Source organism: Odocoileus virginianus, chromosome 17, assembly GCF_023699985.2.
Source record: "Odocoileus virginianus isolate 20LAN1187 ecotype Illinois chromosome 17, Ovbor_1.2, whole genome shotgun sequence".
NCBI classification, from domain to species: Eukaryota; Metazoa; Chordata; class Mammalia; order Artiodactyla; family Cervidae; genus Odocoileus; species Odocoileus virginianus.
The window spans coordinates 6,376,816-6,399,283 of record NC_069690.1 but is presented as its reverse complement, the minus strand read 5'-3'; the positions used below and the strand labels follow the sequence as shown (position 1 = coordinate 6,399,283).

Sequence of the window (22,468 nt, the reverse complement as noted above, 5' to 3'; positions counted from 1 at the left end):
TGTCTCTGATTGTAGAAGGGACTACCTAATGTTCTGTTTTATTTTCAAATTTCAATTTTTAGAGTCTTAATCTGCGCTTAAAGAATACTCTTTAAAGGATATCCAAAAACCAGATGCTCCCAGGAAACACAGAGTAGCTTCTGAAACTGTGAGAGTTCTGAGTGACAGGCAAGTCTGAGTGAACTAGTGAATGGAGCTGCATGGTTGGTTGCCAGCCCCCCTTGCTTTCTGGTACTCTTCTATCCTGGAGTGACAGAACTGGGCAGAGTTTTTAGTGTTGTTAATGAAAGCATGAAATTAAGCTGCAGGCTTTGTCAGCCAGTGAGTTGGGCTGAAGGTTCAACAGTGGCAGGCCCACTGAACAGTATATAGGGAAAAATCTGAAGTTCAAGGGGTAAATAAAGTGGAAGTTCCATTTAATGCTTGGACACATTTTCTTAATGAGATTTGCTTTCTCAGCTCGCTTTTATTGATCCCACCTCATGCAGCATACTCTCAGCTCAAAGTGAGGCACTGCATGACTGTGGACAGCTTTTAGAGGTCCTGCCAAGGCAGGCACTGTGCTTTTGAACCTGTTACTCTTGGCTGTGCAAAGAATAGGTACTCAGTAAATGATTGTTCAGCCAGGGAAGGTATGAGGGAATGGTTATCTAATACTTTAGATCTCTGCCCTTGAACAGAAATATTGCGAGGATTAAGATGATGTATCGTGAGTGCACCTTGTAAGCTGTTCATTCTTATAAAATTTTCAGTTGTTAACAATGACAATCACAGTTATTGTAGTGGACGGGATGTGACCTCCTGAAATACATGTCCACATCCTAATCCCTGGAACCTGTATTACTTTATATGATAAAAGAGTGAATGTTACCTTTAATGGCAGAAGATGTGATTGGTAAGGATTTTGATGGGAGGATTTTATCCTAGCTTATCTAGGTGGGCCTTGATTCCAGTGATGAATGTCTGCATGAAGACATTCTTCTGAGAGTGAGGCAGATGGACATGTGGCCGGCAGAAGAGACGGAGGCCGTGTGGCCACAGAAGCAAAGAGTGAATTGAGGCAGCCCCAAGTCAAGGAATGCCAATGACCACCAGGAGCTGGAGGAAGCCAACGATAGATTCTCCCCCTCTCCAGAGGGAGTGTGGCTCTGCCGACACCTTGACTTTAGATTTCTGGCCTTTAGAACTGTGAGAGAATAAATTCCTGGTGTTGAAGCCACTCAGTTTGTGGCAATTTCTTGCAGCAGCCTTAAGAAATGAATACGATTATTAATAACTTGTTCTCCACTTGTTCTCTTTGGATAGGTTGTTTTAGCCTTACTACTGAGGATGGATAGTGAGATTTAGCATAAAAATTTTAAAATTTGTATGTAGAGACAATGTTTATTTCTTAATTTTTCTCAGTGATGAAGTGAAGAGGTGTTGGCTGAAGAGAAATCAGAAACATGGGTAGAGGGAAACCTGTGGACCGAGTTTGACAGACTTAGTTAAGTAGCTCTAAAAGAAGCACAATTTTCACTCATTTTACCTTATACTGTTGACCTAAAAATAACTGACAACATAATCCCCTTGATTTTAAGGTCCAAATGCAGCTTCTAAAGACTTGCTGACATGTTTTAAAAAAGAAAGACTGTGAACTCAACTAGGTCTGTTGCTTAAAAGTTTTGCATCCATTTCTCACTTTGCCCTTTAAAAATCTTGGTTTTCATCCCATAAATTACACTCCTTTCTCTGTACTCAGGCAAGATAATATTTTTATTAAAATGTAAAGGTGATTGGTTTTCTCACAGCATAGTTACAAGGTGCTTGAGGGAATGATAGATTGGCTATATTTAATGAGCTGTGTTTCTATTACAGCTTAGGAGCATTTGAAGCATTCCAGTATATAAATTATAGCCTAATTGCCCTTTCGGCTTTAGCAGCTCCAAATATGCCCAGTGCCAAGTCTGCGCACTCCGACATTTCTGCCGCATGCGTTGTCTGTAAAGGCAGTGTACCTTATCTGCGATTTTCTACACCTCCCCCGGCCTAGCCCTTCCTCTCTGGCTGCACTCCTTGGCTTCTTTTCCCAACTGTATTTACACAGACTCCCTCGCTCTTTACAATGTTTGGTTTGTGTAGTGCCTTCAACACTGTCTTAGATCTGCAGTCACACAAATGCCCCCGCAGCTGGCACTTGCCTTGCCGATCATGGTGTGTGGTGGACTGGGCGGTGAATGCCAGTGGGTGAATGGCTGCAGCTGGTTTTCATTCTGAGCAGGAGAGACCGAGAAGCCCCGTCTCGTTAAGGAGAGAGATGATCCTGCATTAACTCTAGCCAGTGAAATTATCCCTGTTGGATGGAGCAAGGCAGTCCACTGAAGGCTATGGGTGCAAGGAGATGGTCTGGTTTTAGCCTGGCCAAGGGGTGCTTTCTTGAACTCTTGGGGAACTGGCTTTTATTCAAGTCTCCATTTACCTGGCTGGCTAGCTGGAGAGTACGAAGAGGGGGCTCTCAAGTTACCTGCTTTAGGAAACCAGAGCAGGCTAGAACTTTAAAGAATTTCTGGCCTCGCTTGCCTTCATCCATCCCACTTAATGGTGTGCTGAAAAGGAAGGAGAAGAAGGGAGTGGAGCCGTAGGCTAGGTGAGAAAGAAAGGGGCGAGGACTGTCTTCTGGAGGTACGAACGGAACCGGGGACTCTTGGAGTATGTCTCAGGCTAAAGAAAGTCAGAGTTCTTGGTTGACCATAATGGATTTAGGGGAGCCTTAGTTGGAATAAAGTGGAAATAGAACCTAAGGTAAAGTTAGAGAAGTGCTTCTATAAAACTATTTATGGCTGTTAAAGAAATCATGAAATGTTACAGCCAACTAGGTGCTTAAGAAATCATCCAGTCCAGTTCTTACAATTGAGGCCCTTGGATCAAATGAATTGTCCAATAATCCAAGGCTTATCAGTGGAAGATTCCGGACTAAAAATGTATGCTAACTGAATTCTGGTCATTCTTCTTCTTACTATTCCTTACATTGCATACAAAAGATATGCCAATCTTTCATATTCTCCTCCTGCTGCTTTCTTCTTTTTCCCACCCCCTTCCCCTATCCATATTTCATTTTTACTAGAAATAAAATAAATGATGTAAATGTTTTTAATTTTTAAATACTATGCTTTCAGGTCAAGAAAGCAAGTAAGTTCTTGAAAGGTTTATTTTTGTAGTCTAAGAGGTCACCTAAAATATCTCATTTAGGATGAGAGAAGTAGGATAGGATTTGTCTGGCTCACACTTTGCAAGCATATTACAATATCTTCTTCATGAGTACTTAATAAATCCCCAATCTTGCATATCATGTTTTAAAATATTTTCCCTTCTTATTAATAAATGAATGTATAATTTATTGCATACTTATTATGTGCAGGCATTTCAGTGAAATTGTTATATGTATTATCATCTTGAATTCTCTCAGTGACACTGAAAGCTAGCCCTATTATTATCATCCCTATTTTACAGATGAGGAGATTGAGATTTAGAGAACTTTATTTGCCCAAAGTTCACTGCATTTTCTCATCTTAGGTCCTCATTACTTGCTTGGAGGATTGTGTAATAGCTTTGTATCTGGTTTTCCTGCCTTTAGTTTTCTCCTTAAGTCTGGGAATGACATGCAAATTATTTAGTAGCCAATGAGAATGAGTGCTTACTCTGAACAACCGTTGTGGCCACACCAGTGTGAACGGGAGGAACACCCTCCGCTGCTTGAATCTGTCCTCAACATCTGTGAGATCCTATTACTGACTTTCTCCAATACTTTGGCTGGGTAACTGTGGCCTTACAGCATCAAGTACAAGTTTCTTACTATGGTCTTTAATAAAGCCCCATGTGGTCTGATTTCATTGCTACTTTCATTTTTACCTAATTTTCACTATTGTCCTTTACTCAGTTTATGCCCAAACTAATCTTGATTATACATCTTTCCCCAGGTACAATTTTTCTGCTCTTTCTCCCTTATCTGTTTATACTTTTTCTTTGGCAGTTTCTCATTCTGTTTCTCCTCCCTATAGACTAACCTATTCCACTAGGCCTGCTCAGATATCAGTTACATCCTCTAAGGCATTTTTTTTATGCCCACAAATGTAAGTAAATTTTTACTTCTTTGTGTTGACACAAAACATTTTTACTTTATTTTTTACATTTCTCTCTTGGTACCTTGGAGAAGGAAATGGCAACCCACTCCAGTATTCTTGCCTGGAGAATCCCATGGACTGGGGAGCCTCGTGGGCTATACAGTTCATGGGGTCACAAAGGGTAGGACATGACTGAGTGACTAGGCAACAAATTTGGCACCTAAATAATTTTTACAGATAGTATTTATACACGTTTCTTGTCTACCCTAATGGATTTTAAATGAAGCCCAAGGACCTTGTGTAATTCAACTTTGTATCGCCCTTACAGTGCCTGACACTTGTGTCCAACAAATATTATATTTATCAGATTGAACTGAATATATGTCATGGTGATACTCATGATGGGGCTATTGCTATTATAGAAGTCCTCTCTTATTCATGGTTTGCTTTCTGCAGTTTCAATAACCATTGGTCAACTGAGGTCTGAAAATATTAAATGGAAAGTTCCAGAAGTAAACAGTTCATAAGTTTTAAATTGCCACTGTTCTGAATAGTGGGATCAAATCTCCTGTCATCCTGCCCAGCCTGCCCAGGACGTGAGTCATCCCTCTGTCCAGCGTATCTTACCCTTTAGTCATTTAGTAGCCATCTTGGTCATCAGATTGTTGTGGTATCATAATTCTTGTGTTCAAGTAGCCTTTATTTTAATTAATAATGGCCCCAAAGTGCAAGAGTAGTGATGCTGGCAGTTTGGTTTTGACAAAGAGAAGCTTTCTTTAATTGAACAGTTGAAAGTCCTATACTTAATAAGGTAAGGGAAAAAAACCTGTATGATGAAATTGCTGAGATCTATGATAAGAATGAATCTTCATTCCATGAAATTGTGAAAAAGGAAAAAGAAATTCCTAGTAGTTTTGCTGTTGCACCTCAAATTGCAAAAGTCATGGCCACAGTGCATAATAAGTGCTTAGTTAAGATGGAAAAAGACATTCAATTTGTACAATAAGCTATTTTGAGAGGTAGAACATTCACATAATTTTTGTTACAATATATTGTTATAACTGTTCTATTTTGTTATTGTTGCTAATCTCTTACTGTGCCTGATTTATAAATTAAACTTAGCATAGGTATGTACATATAGGGAAAAATAGTATATCCAGGTTTAGGTACTATCTGCAGTTTCAGTCATCCAGTCTTGAGATGTATCCCCTGAGGTTAAGAGGGGACTGTGCATTCATTTTGTGAATTGGGTTATACTGCAGGCATAAAAAGGCTTCCCAGGTGGCGCTGGTTCTAAAGAACTTGCCTGCCAATGCAGGAGATGTAATAGACACGGGTTCAATCCCTGAGTCAGGAAGATCCCCTGGAGAAGAAGATCCCATAGCAACCCACTCCAGTATTCTTGCCTGGAGAATCCCATGGACAGAGGGGCTTGGCTGGCTATAGTCCATAGGGTCGCACAGAGTTGGACACCGCTGAGGTGACTTAGTATGCATGCACGCACGCACAGGCATAAAGATCATAAGATTTGTCCAAGGGATTTAGGGGCAATTTCAGACCAGATCCAAATTCTCTTGATGATTACTCAGTCCCACTGTCTCAAGACCCTGAGACTTCACCATAGGGCTTTTCCAGAAAAGACCATGGACAGGGAACACATTTTTAAGCCTTTAAAGCGATGCATTAAAATGTCAGTTCTGCCAGAAAGAAGTCCAAAGAATGAGAAATCTTATGTCTTGAATTTGGATTTACATAAGCTGATGGATCATTCTATTCTTTTTCTCTGTGATATTGAATTAATTAATTCAGTTTTTCTTTCTGTTGGAATTATCACTGGGCTACTGGGTACTAATATTCTGATCTCTGCTTCTTCTGGCAGTTGTTTTTCTCTTCAACGTGGGAGACTACAGCTACCCACCACAGGGGCCGATAGAGCTCTTATTAACACTGATTTATCTGTGGCTTTTTCTTAAGCCTTTGTTTAAAAACTTGAATTTCCCTGAGTTCCACATTTAATAACCAAATCGACACTGTTTGCACGTAGTGGTCTTTGGCCCAGACTGCTGTTCTTCCTCATGCGTGCTTCTCATCCTCACCACCCTGTCCCTTCCTTCTTCCTTTCACCTCAGATAAAACAAACTGTTACCTGAATGAAATCTAAAACTTGCTGGTGTCTTTGTTTGGCAGCTGCAACTTCGCTGTCTGAGATTGCTTCCCTCAGGGACTGTTGGGTATTCAGAGAATCCAGCTCCACAACAGCAGAAAGGCGGCAATACAGACTAATAAATTTCTCCCTGTAGCTGCAAAAATGAACTGGAAAATGGACAAGCAAAATAAAACATGTTAAGATCTGGTATCAAAATAGAGAAATTCATACCTCAGAGAAAACAAGTTGAATGAAAACATGATTTATTAATCCTATCATTGGAAAATATTAGGCCATAAATAAATTATAAATGTGCTCTTAAGGGGCCAGTTGTCTGGCTTTAGTCAGACAGTATTCCCTTTTAAGGTTTACCAAGTCCTGGTAGGGTATGGGGAAGTGGAGTTGGCTAAAGCTGCAGTTTATGTTCAGCCCCTAAAGTTGGGCTACTACTGGGAAAATAAGTTTGCTTACCAATTTAAAGAAAAAAAAAAAAGGCAAGTATCAATTTGAAACCCAGTTTTGATTGCCATGTCTGATTTCTAGTGTGTATCTTGCATGTTCCTTTCCAAGGCCAGAAGTCCCAGAAGATAAAAGACATGTTTTTCTCAGGGTGTGTTTTCTGTTTTGTCTGGCTGGAAAACTTCCTAAGGACCTAGTATGATGAGTTTTGATTCTCCTCCTGCCTCTCCACTCCTCAACTCCTCTGGAAAGATGATGGGGTTACTGCTCTGCAGACCATTTTGGTCTTCCCCTTCTTCTCTTAAATGACAATGGGCTAGAAGCCAATGGAGACAGTCTAACCTTCATCTCTGCCATAGAGAAGGGAGAGAGGGGTGTGGGTCTCAGCCTGATGCAGGCAGCCTGAGGTGGTCAGATTTTTCATACTTCTCTGATCGGTTCTGCTCACATGCCATAACTTCAGAGTCCAGAAAGATGAGCAGGCATTCTGATTCAGACTTGTGTGGCACCAGACTCTTCCTGGCCATTGCTGAGTTTGGAGATTCACTTCCCAGGAACCTCACTTACTCTGTGTACCTCTGACCTGCATCGGTGTGCTTCATGCTTCGGAAATAGGGCTGTAATAACTCAACAGATCTGTGGAAGCATTTTTATCCTGGCTTCTTTGGTGAGGAATTCTAGGAAGAACATCTAATTACTGCCCTCAGGCCTCTTTGCTATTGATTCCGGAGACCTAGACCTGGCCATTTTGGGAAGCTAAAACCACACTACCTCAAAACGGGGCATCTGGTCATCTCCACACCTCACTGAGGAAGCCCTACTTCTCTGCACATCGAGAGATTTTGTGTACCCTACAGTTCCCATCTTACCACTGCCTGCTTCCTTGCTTGATTTTCCCTCAGGATGAAGCTCAGGTGAGGGTAAGGGTGACCTGCTCTGTTTGGATTTCCTTGTATTGAAGCGGTGGAGAAGAATGGCCCGTCCTTAACCCAGCTGGGCACTGTTTCAAGGAGTGGTTTCTGATTTCAGGTAGTTTTGGTTCTGGGTTTTTTTTTTTTCCCTCTCTTCTGTTAGATCCCTCCTTCTACTTCCTCTGCTCTAACATTTCCCTGTCTGGCACACGGAAGAGCTGATCTCAGTAAATGCAAATTACTGAGCTCTTCCAAAACGATCCACATTTCATGCTTTCCCTTGATTGTACACCTCTATAGAGCGCCTTCTTGACTCAAGATACAATCCAAACGTCGCAGTAAAGCAAGCTGTTTGAGATCTAGGATTTTAATATACCTTCAGTCGTATCTTCTATCTCGCCTTCCACCCTCTGCCTGCATTGACCCTATGCTTTGGTCAAGCTGAGCCTACTACAGGTCGTTTTGTACTTCCATGTTTGTGATCATGCCATTTCCTTTCCTCCAGTACCCTTCTCTACCAGTGCCTTCATGTCAGCTTCTTCTGATACTTGAATATTCAGCTTCAATATCTTCTCCTCAGTGAAATCTTAACTGGTACCTCTTTCACTCCAGGCAGAATTAGCTTCTCTCTTTTGTGGTCCTAGACCACTTGTTCTTAAATATACCAGGACATCTATCCTGCTTTATTGTAATAATGTGTTTACTTGACTGATTTCTTTGAGGGCAAAAACCATATCTCCTGTTAATTTTTATTTCCTCAAAACCTGGAACACTCTTAACTTCTCAAGTCAAGTGTTCGTTGCTCAGTTGAGTCTGACTCTTTGTGATCCCATGGGCTGTAGCCTGCCAGGCTCCTTTGTCCATGGGATTTTCCAGGCAAGAATACTGGAATGGGTTGCCATTCCCTTCTCCAGGGGATCTTTCTGACCCAGGGATCAAATCTGGGTCTCCTGCACTGCCGTCAGAGTCTATGATTTGAGCCTCCAGGGAAACCAACTTCTCAGTTAAGGTTTATTGCCTGAATGAACAATAAAATGTATGCCCTGATCCAAAGAGAGCAGAGCTTTATTCCAAAGTCTCCCTTTTCCCTCTATTCTCTTTCCTCAAGGTGCATTTGATTTTCCTCTTTCAAAAGATATATTTCAAGTCTGATATTCACTGGCTGCTCTACAGGAAAGAGTCACCGTTACTTTTCAGCTTACTCTTGACCCTTGTAGCTCCCTGAATGTGTCTTTATGCCTTTCAAGGAGGAATTATATCCTGTTTGCACTTGACAGATGTCCTCTCTTGGCTGAAGAGTGAAGAGAGTGAAGTGTCTCACAGTCTGCCTTTCCAAACCAAGTTGCAAAAAAAAAAAAAAAAAAAAATCAGCTTTTTTTCCCCTTCTTTCTGAAATATGACTGGAAGATAGTGAGAGGCACTGAAGAATTTCTTTAGAGGAAATGCTATCAGTCCCATCTGAATTCTAGAACGCCAGGGTGTCCACAGCTCCCTCTTGCTCCGTCTCTCTGTGGTCAGAGCCTTGGATCAGTGGGTGGTCTCAGCGCCCACACGGCCTGCGCCACCCGCCACAGTGCGCTCCGAGGACCTTCCAACGAACGGCAAGGACAGTGCTTCCCTTTCCCACTCCAGCGGTTTTCATCCGGAGCCTTTAATGTTCCTTTAACAAATGTGACTTTAACATAGTCTTTTGTGGTTTAGCAATGATACATTTGGTGGCCATCGCTGAGAAGGGGAGGGTAGACTGGAAGCTTCTAATTTTTTTCCTAATGTGAATCACATGCATTTTGCAGGCAAAATGGTATAAGGATACAAAAATGCATGATCCCAGACCGCATGATTTGTTAGTAATTTACAAACGAAGACTAATTTTCTGCGGTGTTTTCTCTGTCTTTTTTCTTTATAAGATAGTGACAGACTAAAATGCCGTCAGCACCGACACTGCAAGTCAGGTTAGGGGTACTGTAGGGTGGAAAGTGTGCAGGCTTAGGTGTAAGACAGAGCTGGGTTTGAACTGTACTTCTGCCACTTACTACCTTCATAATACGCATATAACCCCAGGGAGCCTCAGGTTTTTTTTGTATCTAAGACAAGGGTAATAATGTCTACCTAGGATAAAACAACATAATAATACAGTGCCTGGACAGCATGTGGCACATATCAGATGCAAAATGAATTTTTGTTCACATCCCTACCCTGTCCCCCTGGGAAGAATGGGGTGTTTAGTAGTTTGAATATTAGAACAGGATTGAGGTTAGAATATTCTTCCTAAAGATCTCTTACTCAATAGAGTCCTAATCAGTCTGGGCCATGTAGCCTAGTCTGGAAGCTAAGGAACCAATAAGATTACCCTCTTAGGGTCAGTTTAGTTCTATGGTTCTCTGCCAAGGCATCAGAAAGAACCTGGGCATAAGATGCCTCTCTAAAGATTCCTGGTAGTGAACGAGTTGACAGTTGGAATTCAGGAATGGTATCCTAAATCATGAAAAATGGGCATTAGGAATGAGGGTTGGGACTGTGCCATTTCTTATAAGCTTGTGGCCTGGATTCCATTAGGCTCAATGCCTGGATATCCCACAGGCACCTCAAACAAAAGTCATCATTTGTCAGGCTGAACTAACTCATCATCTTTCCCCTCCCCCAAACCTGTCCCTCCCCTCTTATTTCCTGCTTTGGTAGATGGCAGCGTTATCCATTTCAGCACCCTATTCAGACTCCCTGTCTCCTCCATCTTTCTCTTCAACCACATTAAATCAATCACAAAGTCCTATTGATTTTAACTTCTAAATTCCTCTTGCCCCTGCCTTCTCTTCTGTTTCCCAGCTGTGGCAGTCTCCGTCCGAGTTCTTATCAGTGCCCACCTGGGCCAGTCTCTTAACTGCCTCATTGCCTCTAGGCTCAGCCCTTTCATGTTGTCCTGCAATCCACAGAGTTGTCAAAACCCAGTAATGCCATATTATTCTTTTTCTTAAAAAAATTTAATGACTCCTTATTGCTTATAGAATAAAAAGTCTTAACGGCTTTGGTGTGGCTTAGCCCTTCATGATTTTTCCTTTTCTCAATTTTAGTTTTGTCTCCTGTCACACTTGATCAGCTGCCTTAAGCATCTGTCACAATGAGCTACTCAGAGTGTACTTAAGTGAGATGAATTTTCCTAGGTCTCCAAGCCTTTGTGCATGCTATTCCTTCTGCTTACAATGATTTTCCTTCCTGGTCTACCTTTTTTTTTTCTGAATGTTTACTTATACTTCGAAGTCTATCTTAAATCTTATCTCTGTAAGAAAGGACTAGGTGTTTTTCCTCTGAAATTCAGCAACCAACGTTTTACAGAAGAATTTTCATTGTATTGGGACTGTTGGTTTAGACGATATCCCCCACTGGGTTCTAGGCTCCTAGTGGGCAGATTGTGTCCTATTAATGTCTATGTGTCCAGTCCTAGTATAGTACTTGACATATAGTGGAAACTCAGTAACTGTTTCTTGAATGAAGCATGTAGCTAAACACTGAAGTATAAAATGCATACCAGGCTTCAAACTGGTTTTAAAAATTTCCCAGTTTCTTAATCTTGCTTATCAAGTCAGTCAAAATCATAGAGTCAATGAAATCGATAAAACTCAGCTTTCCTCTTCATAGGCCTACAGTCAGTTGTGACTGCCTACGGGGTCAGGGCAGGGTGACCTCCTCAGTATAGGCAAATCCTCAAGAGGCCACATCTCAGGACAGTTTCTAAACGCTTTTCCGTTTATTTCTGGGGCAGCATGAATAGTGACCCTCGTTGTCTCCCAGGCTTATACTTTATCACTGCAGAGGAGTGCCATCCTCTTCCTCTCCAAAGGATTGGCAACATCAGCCCTGGAGCTGTAGGGGGCAGTGGGTCTACAGTTGTACCACTTTGCCCCAGCTCAGCCCTGCTCGTAGAGTCTCACAACATCTTCCTGTGTGACAGTCTCTCTCCCCCATCGGTAGTGTAGTAAAGCTTATATTAAACTTATTCTACTCGAAAATCTCCACTGGATTTCCAACACAGTTAAAATAAAATCCAACATCCTTATTAGGATCTATGAAGCCATGAATGGTCTTCTGATGCTGACCTTCTGATATCATTTGCTATCTTTGTTGCCCTTGCTTACCTACATTCTATCTATACTGATCTCTCAGCCAAGCACACTCTTACTGTAAGGCCTTTGCTATTTTCATTTCATGGAAATCTCCCATCTCCGCTGAAGTCATCTTCTTCAGAGAGGCCTTCCCTGGTCTTCTCATACAGAAGTGCAGTTCCCGTCCCTTCAGTCTTGTCTTTTATCCTGATTTATCTTCGTTTCCAGCTCTCGCTGCTCTCTGACGTTTTCAATGTTAATGTTTGTTGATTGGTTTACTATTTGTCTCCTCCACTGGAATATTATTAGCTCCATGAGGAGTTTGTTCATTGATTTTTCAATACCTGGAATAGTGCCTGGCACATAGAGTTGTTTTAGTTGCTAAGTTTTAGTTGCTAAGTTGTGTCTGACTCACTCTTTTGTGACCCCATGGACTATAGCCTGCTAGTCTCCTCTGTCCATGGGATTTCCCCAGGCAAGAATACTGGAGTGGGTTGCCATTTCCTCCTCCAGGGGATCTTCCTGACCCAGGGATTGAACCCGAGTCTCCTGCATTAGCAGGAGGATTCTTTACCACTTAGCCCTTGGGAAGCATGGCACATAGTAGGTTACTTAATAAATATTTATTGATGAATTAATGAAGAAATGAGTGAAGAGAGGAAATTGTAGAATGGAGAGTAACAGTGGTAGGATAAAGTGTGATTGCCTAAGAATAGTGTGGGAGCCTCCCAGAAAGAAGGGTAGGATGCTTGCAGGGCTTGGTTCTCCAGCATCTTGGGAGTCATGTACTATTATGATTGATACTAAATCATTGATTGTTCCCACCCAGGCAACTGAAACATCGAGAAATGAGCCTTATGTATTTTTGCCTGTTATCATGGCCTTTTAATGTAGAATGGGCTCTCAGTTCGCTCTCCAATAAAGGATTTTCTTTAGTTATTTTCTCTGTCATTTATGTATCCATGGGAAATCACTCACTTTCATGGCTTCATCTGTTACCAGTAGACTCTGGCCAAATTTCTGTGTTTAGTAACCAACTTTGTCTCCTGCATTTCTACTGCCAGTTGTGTATGTCCACTTGGATGTTGAATTAACACTTCCAGACTCAAAATGTGTGCATGCTCAGTCATGTCTGACTCTTTGGGACCCCAGGAACCATAGCCCGCCAGGCTCCTCTGTCCATTGAACTTTCCGGGCAAGAATACTGAAGCACATTTCCATTTCCTACTCCAGGGGAATCTTCCCAACCCAGAGATCAAAACTCTATCTCCTGCATTGGCAGGTGGATTCTTTACCACTGAGCTCAAGATACTCAGAGCTAAAAGCATCATATTCTTCCCCAGAGCATTTTCTTTTCTGATTTCATTATGTCTGGTAATGGTAGCAATATCCTCACAGTCTTTGAAACTAAAAACCATGGGGGTGCTTAGAAGTCTCTAAGCTTTGCCTGTTCTCATTCAAACAGCTGTCCAGTCTTGTCGATTACATCCCATGTTTCTTACATCTATACTTGTTTCCTTTGTTTTTGTTTCTACTTTAACATCAAAATATTATTATAACCTCTGAATTATCTCCCCAGTGCTGCTTTCAATTCATGTTAAGCATATTCCTCAGCTTGATTCTTAAAATACTGCCCAATATGGCTACAACTTGTCCATACAGGTTTATGTCTGCTATTTGCTCAGGTCCTTTTTCAGATCTAGGTAAACTGGACCACTTGTTCTTTTTCTGATTCTTTCTGAGTTCTTCTCTTATGTCTTTGCTCATTCTGCTCTGTTAACAAAACAGATTTCATTTTTTTTTTTTTTTTAAGCACCCAGCCCATTCTTTCACACCTACAGCAAATATCTTGTCTCCCAGGAGGCCTTCTGATAACTTCTTTAAGAAAAGGTGCTTTCATTTCTTTTTTTCAGTATCACTTAATACTTCAGATTTAAGCACATTATACACATTTTAAAATTTAATTTGTATTTTTATTTAACTCCTACCACAGTACTAAAAAGCCCCTTGAGGGCAGAGCTGTTGTCTTAACTCATCTCTTAATCTCCCCAGTAGACACCTGATGTGTATGTGTGGACTTGAATTGAAATACTCTGACTCAAACTATGGTTTGTAATATCAGTGCCGTTATATCATAGACTAAAAATGCGCATTGTATGGGGAGCTCATTCAATGGCCAGACTCACATTCAGGCATCTCGGGAGTGGTGTGACCAGTATTATCAATCATGTGGCACAGAAAAGGCACAGGAAAGTTAAATGAGTTCCAGTGCCTCACAATAGAGGACCCAGTGCCCACAAGTCTCAGTCTGCAAGTCTGATTCAGCCTTCTCTTGGTAACTGTCCCTCCTCTGGAAAATAACAGTTGCTGTTCATCAGCTTTTGAGCATGTAAACTCCTTGGAACAAGGGAAACTGGGAGACTTTATCCATTTATCCTCAAGAGATAAATTCAAATTCAGATGCCCTGGTCTCAAAATGAAACGTCAGGCAGTTGCCTTGTCTCTTTCTAAATCTGGTAGCTGGGGAGCAATCCAAAGAGAGACTGCCTTCATTTCACCCACCCATTCACTCCCACTCCCACAAATCCTACAGTCCATTTGAACTGACGGAACTCTTGTTAATTGCCTCTTATTGGCCTGTTACAAGATGAAGCATGTGGAGGAGACAAAGCCTCCCTATTCACATTTTCAGTGGGCAGCAGGGGTCTCTGTAAAAATAGAGGACCCGGGGCCCAGGCTACCCATTTTTGAAAGTCAGGATGAGATCTTCCACCACTGAGAATCCCACGTTATAATCACAATATTGCATCCTGGGAGACCCTGTCAATTTCTCAAATGGTCTGTTAGAAATTTAGAGTCTATTTAATAAGTTAGCACTAACTTAAAGTTACAGACCTTTTTCTGCTTTAAATTGATACACACTTTACATTTTAATTTCAGTTTCTTTTTTTTTTTCCCCATTTGGAGGAAAGAGGGGGCAGGAAGAGGGGGAGAGAGGAAAAAAAGAAAGAGAAGGGGCAGTGCTTTTCATGAAAACATCAGTTCTTATATTTATGCTTTAGGAAAGCAAGGGGGAGGCAAGAACTGCAGCCTGATAACTGAACTTTCTGTTTAGAAGTCCCTCCTCTCCATTGGGCCTTAGCTAAGTTTCAGTAATTATTGCTCAGGCACATAGTCTTGGAGCTTTGCTTTCTCTCAGGCTTGTACACAGTTCTAGGAAGGGTTGTTGCCAAAGCCATCATGTGATTTATTGACCCTCCACTGGGACAAGGGGGAACAGATATAACTTTGTGATTTTATTATAAGGAGGCTGGGTTAATATTTCTAGGTGAAACAAGCTACTATACCAAGTTCAAACATCTGAAGAGGGAGGTTAAGAAACCCTGAGTGTGGGGTGTAAGGATTATTCTGTCCTGGGGCTGTGCAGACGTCGTCTGAGGCAGGGAGCAGGAGAAGAAAGGACACATTGTGACCCATTTCCAACACCTCCTGTGTGTAGAGGCGGAAGTGCCTTGCCTGCAGAGAGACACGCGCGCAGGGAAAATAGGAGAGTTACAACATGGCACTTACATAAACAACACCGAACCGGCATGAAACATCTAACAAAATTACATGGCTTTCAGCTTGGAATTTTTATACAACGTAAATATTAGGGTTCAGTCCATTTAATAATGCTATATAAAATCAAGATTTAAGGCAGTAATGTTCCACATAAACTCTGAAAACAACATTTATGCTTCTTATAAAAGCAGAAAATGATTGCGTTCTGTGGGCTTTTCAAAATGATGAATATAATTACATGAAGCAACAAAAATGGATTGAATTAAAAATCCACTAGTTTCAATTTAAGTTGGTTAAGGGGGGAAAATGTAGTTTCTGGCCAAGGACTGAGAAAATTTTACAAGTACCAAAAAAAAAAAAAAAAAAATGTTGTATGTACTCTTAGGCAGTTGGGCAGCCTGCTCCCAATGTATGCGTAGCCCAAGAGTCACCAATGAAATATGAGCTGCTTCAGACCTGCTAAGCCCAAGAAACCCTTTAATGGTATCTACTGTCAGAAGTTGAGCTGGCATTTTTTTTCCCCCCTCCTCCTGAGTATATGGCCACCCCTGGAATAATCCAGTTAACTCCCCTAGTGTCTTTATAGCATCTTGTGCAATTTATCCTTTTTCAACATTAACTGTTTTGGACTAGCTTTGCAAAGTTGACTTGTAATCAGAGTAGTACCCTAATGGAAGAACACTCTTGGAATCTTTAATCTATGCTCTTGTCTCCTTGGGTCAGAGGCCAATTCAGGTTGTGTCTCTGTTATTTAAAGAGAGCCAGTCACTCCTGTTACAGTCTCCCGGTTTGCAGGCTAAACTTGGCTTATTTTAGTTGTGTGTATAGGAATAGTATGTGTGTGTGTTGAGTGGAGAGAGATGGCAAATGCAGATCAAAAAGAACAGAATCTAATGCTACATGATATTAGCTCACTAGACAGAGCCTAGTAAACCTTTACTCTTGTCTTCTATGCCAACAGTTTCTTTTTTTAAAAGTTGCTTATTAGTGGAGGTAAGATTTGCACATTTGGACTTAGACAAGACAGTAATTTTGACAGCAAATTTTCTGTTTGTGGAAAGATAGCGTGGAACAACCTTGGCCACTGCTCTAGACTTATACTACCAGTTAACTTCTGTTCTTAAGGAAATCAGTTGCAGATCTAACTACACACTTATTTATTTACTTCCCTTGCTTCATGCTCTCCTGAAGCTAAGATCTGATGTCTTTCAGGGTGGGTTAGCCAATTTTTCCTTGTTTGACCAGACCAAAATGAAGTGGGGTCTGGGAACTCTGGAAGACGTCAGCATGGAGGAACTAGAGTAAAGGTGCAGATGTGTACTCGGGGTCCACACACAGGCATCAGACTGAAAACGTGCAGGTGTGTGCAAAGCGACATGTACATCAATGACAAAATTATACACATGTATTGTTTCACCTCTTGAGTTTTACACCATAATGCAGTTTCCATGAGTCATAAAAAGAAGATAAAAATAATGGTAAAGACTAGTACCTGATGTAGAGGTATATTGATCTGCTTAAGGAGAGCTTTCACTGCCATCTGGAGCTCGTAGAAGAACAATTGCATGGGGCAGTCAGAAGTATGATCCACACTTTCCATAGATTCAGAGCCAGAAAGCATTTGGACCCATTCCCACTCCTCTCTGTATGTTGAGTCAAGTTAAAATTAGAAATATAACAAAAGTTCAGAACACAGCTCAGAACATTTTTAGTGTATATGTCCAGAACCTGAATAACCAATTTTTGGTGGTTAAAACTTGATGCAGTTCATGAAATTTGAACTTTTTGCCACCCAAATAGAGCTTAAAATGAGCTCTTTTCAAGTTTATTTCACCTATCAAACCACATATACCTCAGAACAGCAGGTCTGATTTGTAATGAATCAGTTTTTGAGATTAGAGCTTTGAAATATTTTGAAATAATTTTTCTTTCCCTGAAGATCCCCTGTACGTTCTAAGATCCTACATTTTACCACAGGGGCATCTGCTGGTTAATTCAGCAGTTGGGTAACCACAGGACTCTGGTCCAACTCAGGCAAGAAACCACATGGCACATTTCAACCCTGGCCTGTTGTAATCGTGGGTACTATTTTGGTTTCTTTCCCTTTCCAAAAGCTTGAGGAGAATCACAAACAGGAACACCAGACAACTCCAATAAAAGGAACCAGGGGACACACATCACTGATTCTGTCCTCTTTTTAAATCAGTCATCTGTGTCTTTATTCTGCATGCTCCACCATCCTCGCTAATGAACTTTCCCAAATGTTCTGCAAAAAGGAAGGGAAAAGAAGGGAGGTGGGACGAAAGCACATTGGTTTTGTCCCCCCAAAGCTGCTCTTCAAAACGATCTTGAAAAGATCAAGGGAAATACGTCTTGGGCAACATTGTTTCTATAAGGTATTTTAGCACAAGTCTCTATAAACAGATTCATTTGGCCCATTTGCTCCTGACTGCATGGAGAAGCAATATGCTCTCAGGAGCAGGCTAGGGAGGAAAGGAAAGCCCTGTTGTTTTGGGATGGAAAGAGAGGAGGTGCTAACATGTGTTCCCATCCTCGTGAAAATCCTCTGAGGGCTCTCCCTGATGGGTTATAGTCACAGGGACTCCAAGCTATGAGCCAGAAAATGAAATTGATTGTGACATAAGCTTTGCATCAGAATATACTCTCTTTTAACCAACTCCCCTCTTAGAAAAGTTTCTGTTTTTATGATATCAGTTTCATTTCAATTCCCACACTGGAAAAGACTGTGGAAAAATATATCCTTTGTCTCAATAAGAGGAAAAAAAGAAAAAAAATTAAATCCCGCTTCAATCTGGGCATACTGTTGGATTCACAAATAACTGAAATCTTTGAGAACCTGCTTGGGAACTATATCTTTTCTTCCCTCACTAATACTGAACTAACTAGCATAACTGATACTGATACTGACTAGCATAAGTATGCACAGAATCTAAAGGACCGCATTGCTGAAATCATATCTGTAATCAAATTAGAAAATAAATTACCAGGAGGAATACCATTAAACGTGTATCACTAACTAATCAGTTTAGCCTTTAAGGATGAGGGAGATGGAACTGGCACAATGAAGACTACTGGAATCTTTTGTAGAAGTGAAACTTGGATCCTTGGCAAATGGAAATTAGTTGGTACAACCACTAAGAGATAGAATCTAAACCTTTAAGACACAAATCTAGAAAATGGATGAAAGTAACCGTTGCAGAATCAACCCACAAATGAGCCTCTTGGGAAGGCTGGAGATAACTACTGCTGATTGTAGCAGTGGCCACCAGGTGGCAGACTTAAAGTCTAGGTGTGTGTGATAAGGGAAGGAAGAGAATATGGCCCCTTGCATCAGCATCATCTCCTCCACTGTCATCAAGGAATATTTAGTATATATTGTGAGACACTATAGTTAATAAGGCCTTCGCACTTTAGGGACCAGATTTTAAATGACCAAATTAGAGTCTCCTTTGGTTAAGCAAATTTGTAGGTGCAACTAGAATGATCTAAATTGTCACTGAAGCCTGACAAATTCTTTTCCAAGTTCTTTTTCTTTCCTTATCTAGTCTTTCCTTTCTGCGTTGGGCACAATTCAGTTCATTTTAGTAGACTTTCAGAGGCCTACTATAGGGCTAGTTGTAAAGCTGGGTCAGATTACCAAGATTGGGCAACTTTTCCAAAGTTAACAGGGTAATTCACCATAATGCCAACCATAGAGCAGTTTCCAGAAACTCAGGCCTTGTTACTTCTTTTCTTCCCTAGAGAACCATATAGAGCATAGGAAACATACGAAGTCCTTAGGTCAGGGGGTTAGGAGTGGGAAGAACAAGAGTAGGGAGGGTCCTTTAAGATTATGGGGAAATCAGTTACTCTACTAGAACCCATTCACACAAGTGATTTTTTAAAATATGACCTTTTAGGTTATGGAGAAAAGTTTTTGGAAATAGAAGTGTTGAAAGAAAAGGGCATCTGTTCACTAACCTTGATGTCAGTGGTTGCAGAGAGGAAAGTGAAAGGATAGTATCCTCTTTAAATGGGTGCACTGCTTATCCTAATGTTAAAACTGAGCTATGCCTTTAAACGGTAAGGAACCTGCTCACAATGTGGCAGGCCTGGCTTTGGTCCCTGGGTTGGAAATATCCCCTGGAGAAGGGCGTGGCATCTCCCATCTTCTTGCCTGGAGAATTCCATGGACAGAGGAGCCTGACGGGCTATAGTCCATGAAGTCGCAAAGAGTCGGACACGACTGAGCGACGAACACTTTCGCTTTCCTTTCCCTAATGTTAAAACCGAGCTATGCCTTTGCCTTTGCCCAAGGGTGCTGGCCCCTGAAGATGTCTCATCATAAAAACTTCACCCAGAAGTCGCATTTCAGCTTCCTTTTGGCACATCAAATCCACCCCTTCAACCATTGTTTCATCACAAGACAAATCCAAACTTTTTATAGCTTACTTGGAAATGTTATAGTTTTCACGGATCTTCACATGACACAGAATGTTGGGCAGCTTTTGGGTAACAAGAACTTTGATCTGGTCCACAGAGCTACACAGCTTTAGGTAACCCAGATATAATCCAGGAGAGAGACGCTGATGACTCCTTTTGTGATAGGAGAGAATATCCTGTAGGATGAAAAATAAAACAAAAAATACATTAAAAAACAATCTCTTTTCATTTCTTAGGCACACCATGTCATGAATTAAAGGAGCTGTAGCTAAGTGATTAGTTAAAAACCTTGGATATCACCATCATGACTGTTGAGAATGTATTGGTGGTACAGCTGTCTTAACCTTCAGGAGAATTAGCCTCCAAGTCAGGTAGGCAGTCAGTAATGTTTTCTGCATGCTTATTTTCCTCAGATTTCTGCTCCACAAGTAGCTGTGTGAGTTGTGACTTGGAATGGGCTGCTGGTGGTAGGAGAAAATACTAAAGAAAAATAGAATTCATAATTTCTATCCTTGGAGGGTTTATTGTTTAGCTGGGGCATAACTGAAAGTATAAAAACTGATAAAGTAGTATAGAAAAGCTTGATTATTTCAGGATAATTGGTGTCAGGAAAAGGATCAAAATTTTATAGTAAGTAGGGAAAAAAGACTTTGATTGACTGTCTTGAAAAAAGAAACAAGTAATAGCAATATATCTTATTAACATTTGAGTTATAATTGTTCACTACTAAATTGTGTGATAGCTGGAATGCTGTTTCTAATATTTGACTTTCACAATGTGATCATGAACAGGATAATTTTTGCAAGAGGATTTGAAGGCTCCATATATTCTTTCCTCTGGCCTTCAAGTCAATCTCTTACGTGATCCTTGCTCCTTATGAGTTCTTCAGTTGTTAACTGGCCTACCTCTGCTAGACTCTCAGTTGTCAGTAGCTATGCATGCCATTTGATTAGGCCTCCATGTCTTCATCAGCTTCACAAACTTTTGTTACTTTTACAAGATTTTAAAGTTTACCTTGTAATAGATTTGCACTGAATTTGCCTTGTGTTGGCCCATCACACTATTCCATAGTCAGCAGAGACTGAATGAAGCTGGGACAATGAGAAGTGCCAACTTACTAAGGTTGTGACTTTTGCTTCTCCACATGACTGCAGGAACCCAGATAATAAATATTTGGTGATATAGATACTCCCTTTCCCCATATCAGTAGGTAAGACTTTGTGTACATTTGGGCAGTGTGGTGGTGAAATAAAGTAGGCATGATGTCTCAGGAAACTGATTCTAAGAGAAGGATTCCTATATGCCAGAGTTTAGCCTGTTTTCAAAGGGGGTAAAAAGGAGGGAATCAATGCTACCTCTAGGAAGGCAAAAAAGAAGAGGAAAAAAAAGTATTTAGAATGGGATAGAATTCGGTATGGAACAGAAATGTATGAAGGAGTGACACCTCCTCTATAGAATGAACCATTTGTAACATCTAACATGGGCTTCCCTCCTGCCTACAATGCAGGAGACTTGGGTTCAATCCCTACATTGGGAAGATTCCCTGGAGAACGGAATGGCTAACTACTCCCATTATTCTTGCAGTGCGAATAACATATGTTATTTTGTATTGTCTTCTTTGTCCCATCCTTATTAAACATACTGAGTTTCAGGTACTATAGGAGACATTGGGGTTTCAGGTGAACCTGATATAATCCCTACTTTTAAACAGGTTAGGAAAAACAGGTGAGTAAAGGAGTGATTACAGTATACTGAAACCAGTTTATAAAAGGGGCAATGTAGGCATACAGAGGAAGGAGTATTTAACTTATATTTTTCTTCTTTTATGTTGTTTGGTTGAACTAGACTATGAAATTAATGGCAGGACTTTTTTTTTTAATTGCTGTTTCTTTAGTACCCAGTACTATTTCTGCATATAACAGGTATGCCACATGTAGCAATCAGGCCTTATCCTTAAAACAGAATGTATGAGAAAAGCAGAAGAGGGACAAAGTAAGAATGATCACAATTGGGAGGAGGACGTAACTAGCATTATAGAAAAGCAAATAAGTAACTTTTATGATATATGGCAAAAAATAGACTTGAAAAATTTAACTTCATGATTAAGAAGGAAGGAACTCTTATATCAGGTGATTGATAAGGCTGAATTTTTTCATCTTGTCTCTTCAGAGCAGATTGCAGGTAGTTAACTAGAGGAAGTTCAGTCAAGGTGAAATTTTGAGGCATGAACAGGTAATCAAAGAGAAAGAAGCAGTTAATGAGAGAAGGAAAAATGGAAGTATTCACATCAGCAGAATTTGATGACATGCACCCTAGGGGTACTTGGTGTAGAAGCAGATGTGGCCACAAACCCACAGGTCATTATTTTTGAGAAGCAATGGAGAACTGGAAAAGTCCCTAAAGACTGGAAACGGGCAAATATGCCTATCTTTGAAATAGGAAGGGGAGAAACACAGAATGACCCTAGTAATTAAAGACCACCAACTTATTGATCTTTGGGAAAAATGAGATTGAACTATCAAGCAATCAATTTGCAGTCGCTGGGAGACCCTGAGACACTACATAGGAGTCAACATGGTTTTGTGATGGGCAAATCATATGGACAACTCTAATTCCTAATAGCAAAAGAACAGGATCCACAGACCAGGGAGATGTCTTCAGTATAATCTGTAAGCTGAATATCAGGGTTGAAGATTCGTGGATGATGGGGATAGTATGGTGATAGTAGGACACACTGAGTGATGGCACAGT

At 40.8% G+C, this 22,468-nt stretch overlaps 1 protein-coding gene across 1 annotated transcript in view; it reads right to left on the bottom strand.

Annotated features, from left to right (window-relative positions):
• The window catches only part of ANKFN1 (ankyrin repeat and fibronectin type III domain containing 1), a 295,344-nt gene that overhangs the window by 25,411 nt on the left and 247,465 nt on the right, over positions 1–22,468 (bottom strand). The window contains exons 14-17 of the mRNA XM_070478482.1: positions 19,727–19,893; positions 16,767–16,917; positions 15,061–15,229; positions 6,247–6,413 (exon numbers count right to left, since the gene is read on the bottom strand). Coding sequence (XP_070334583.1) covers positions 6,247–6,413; positions 15,061–15,229; positions 16,767–16,917; positions 19,727–19,893 — 654 coding nt within the window. The remainder of the gene's footprint in view (positions 1–6,246; positions 6,414–15,060; positions 15,230–16,766; positions 16,918–19,726; positions 19,894–22,468) is intronic.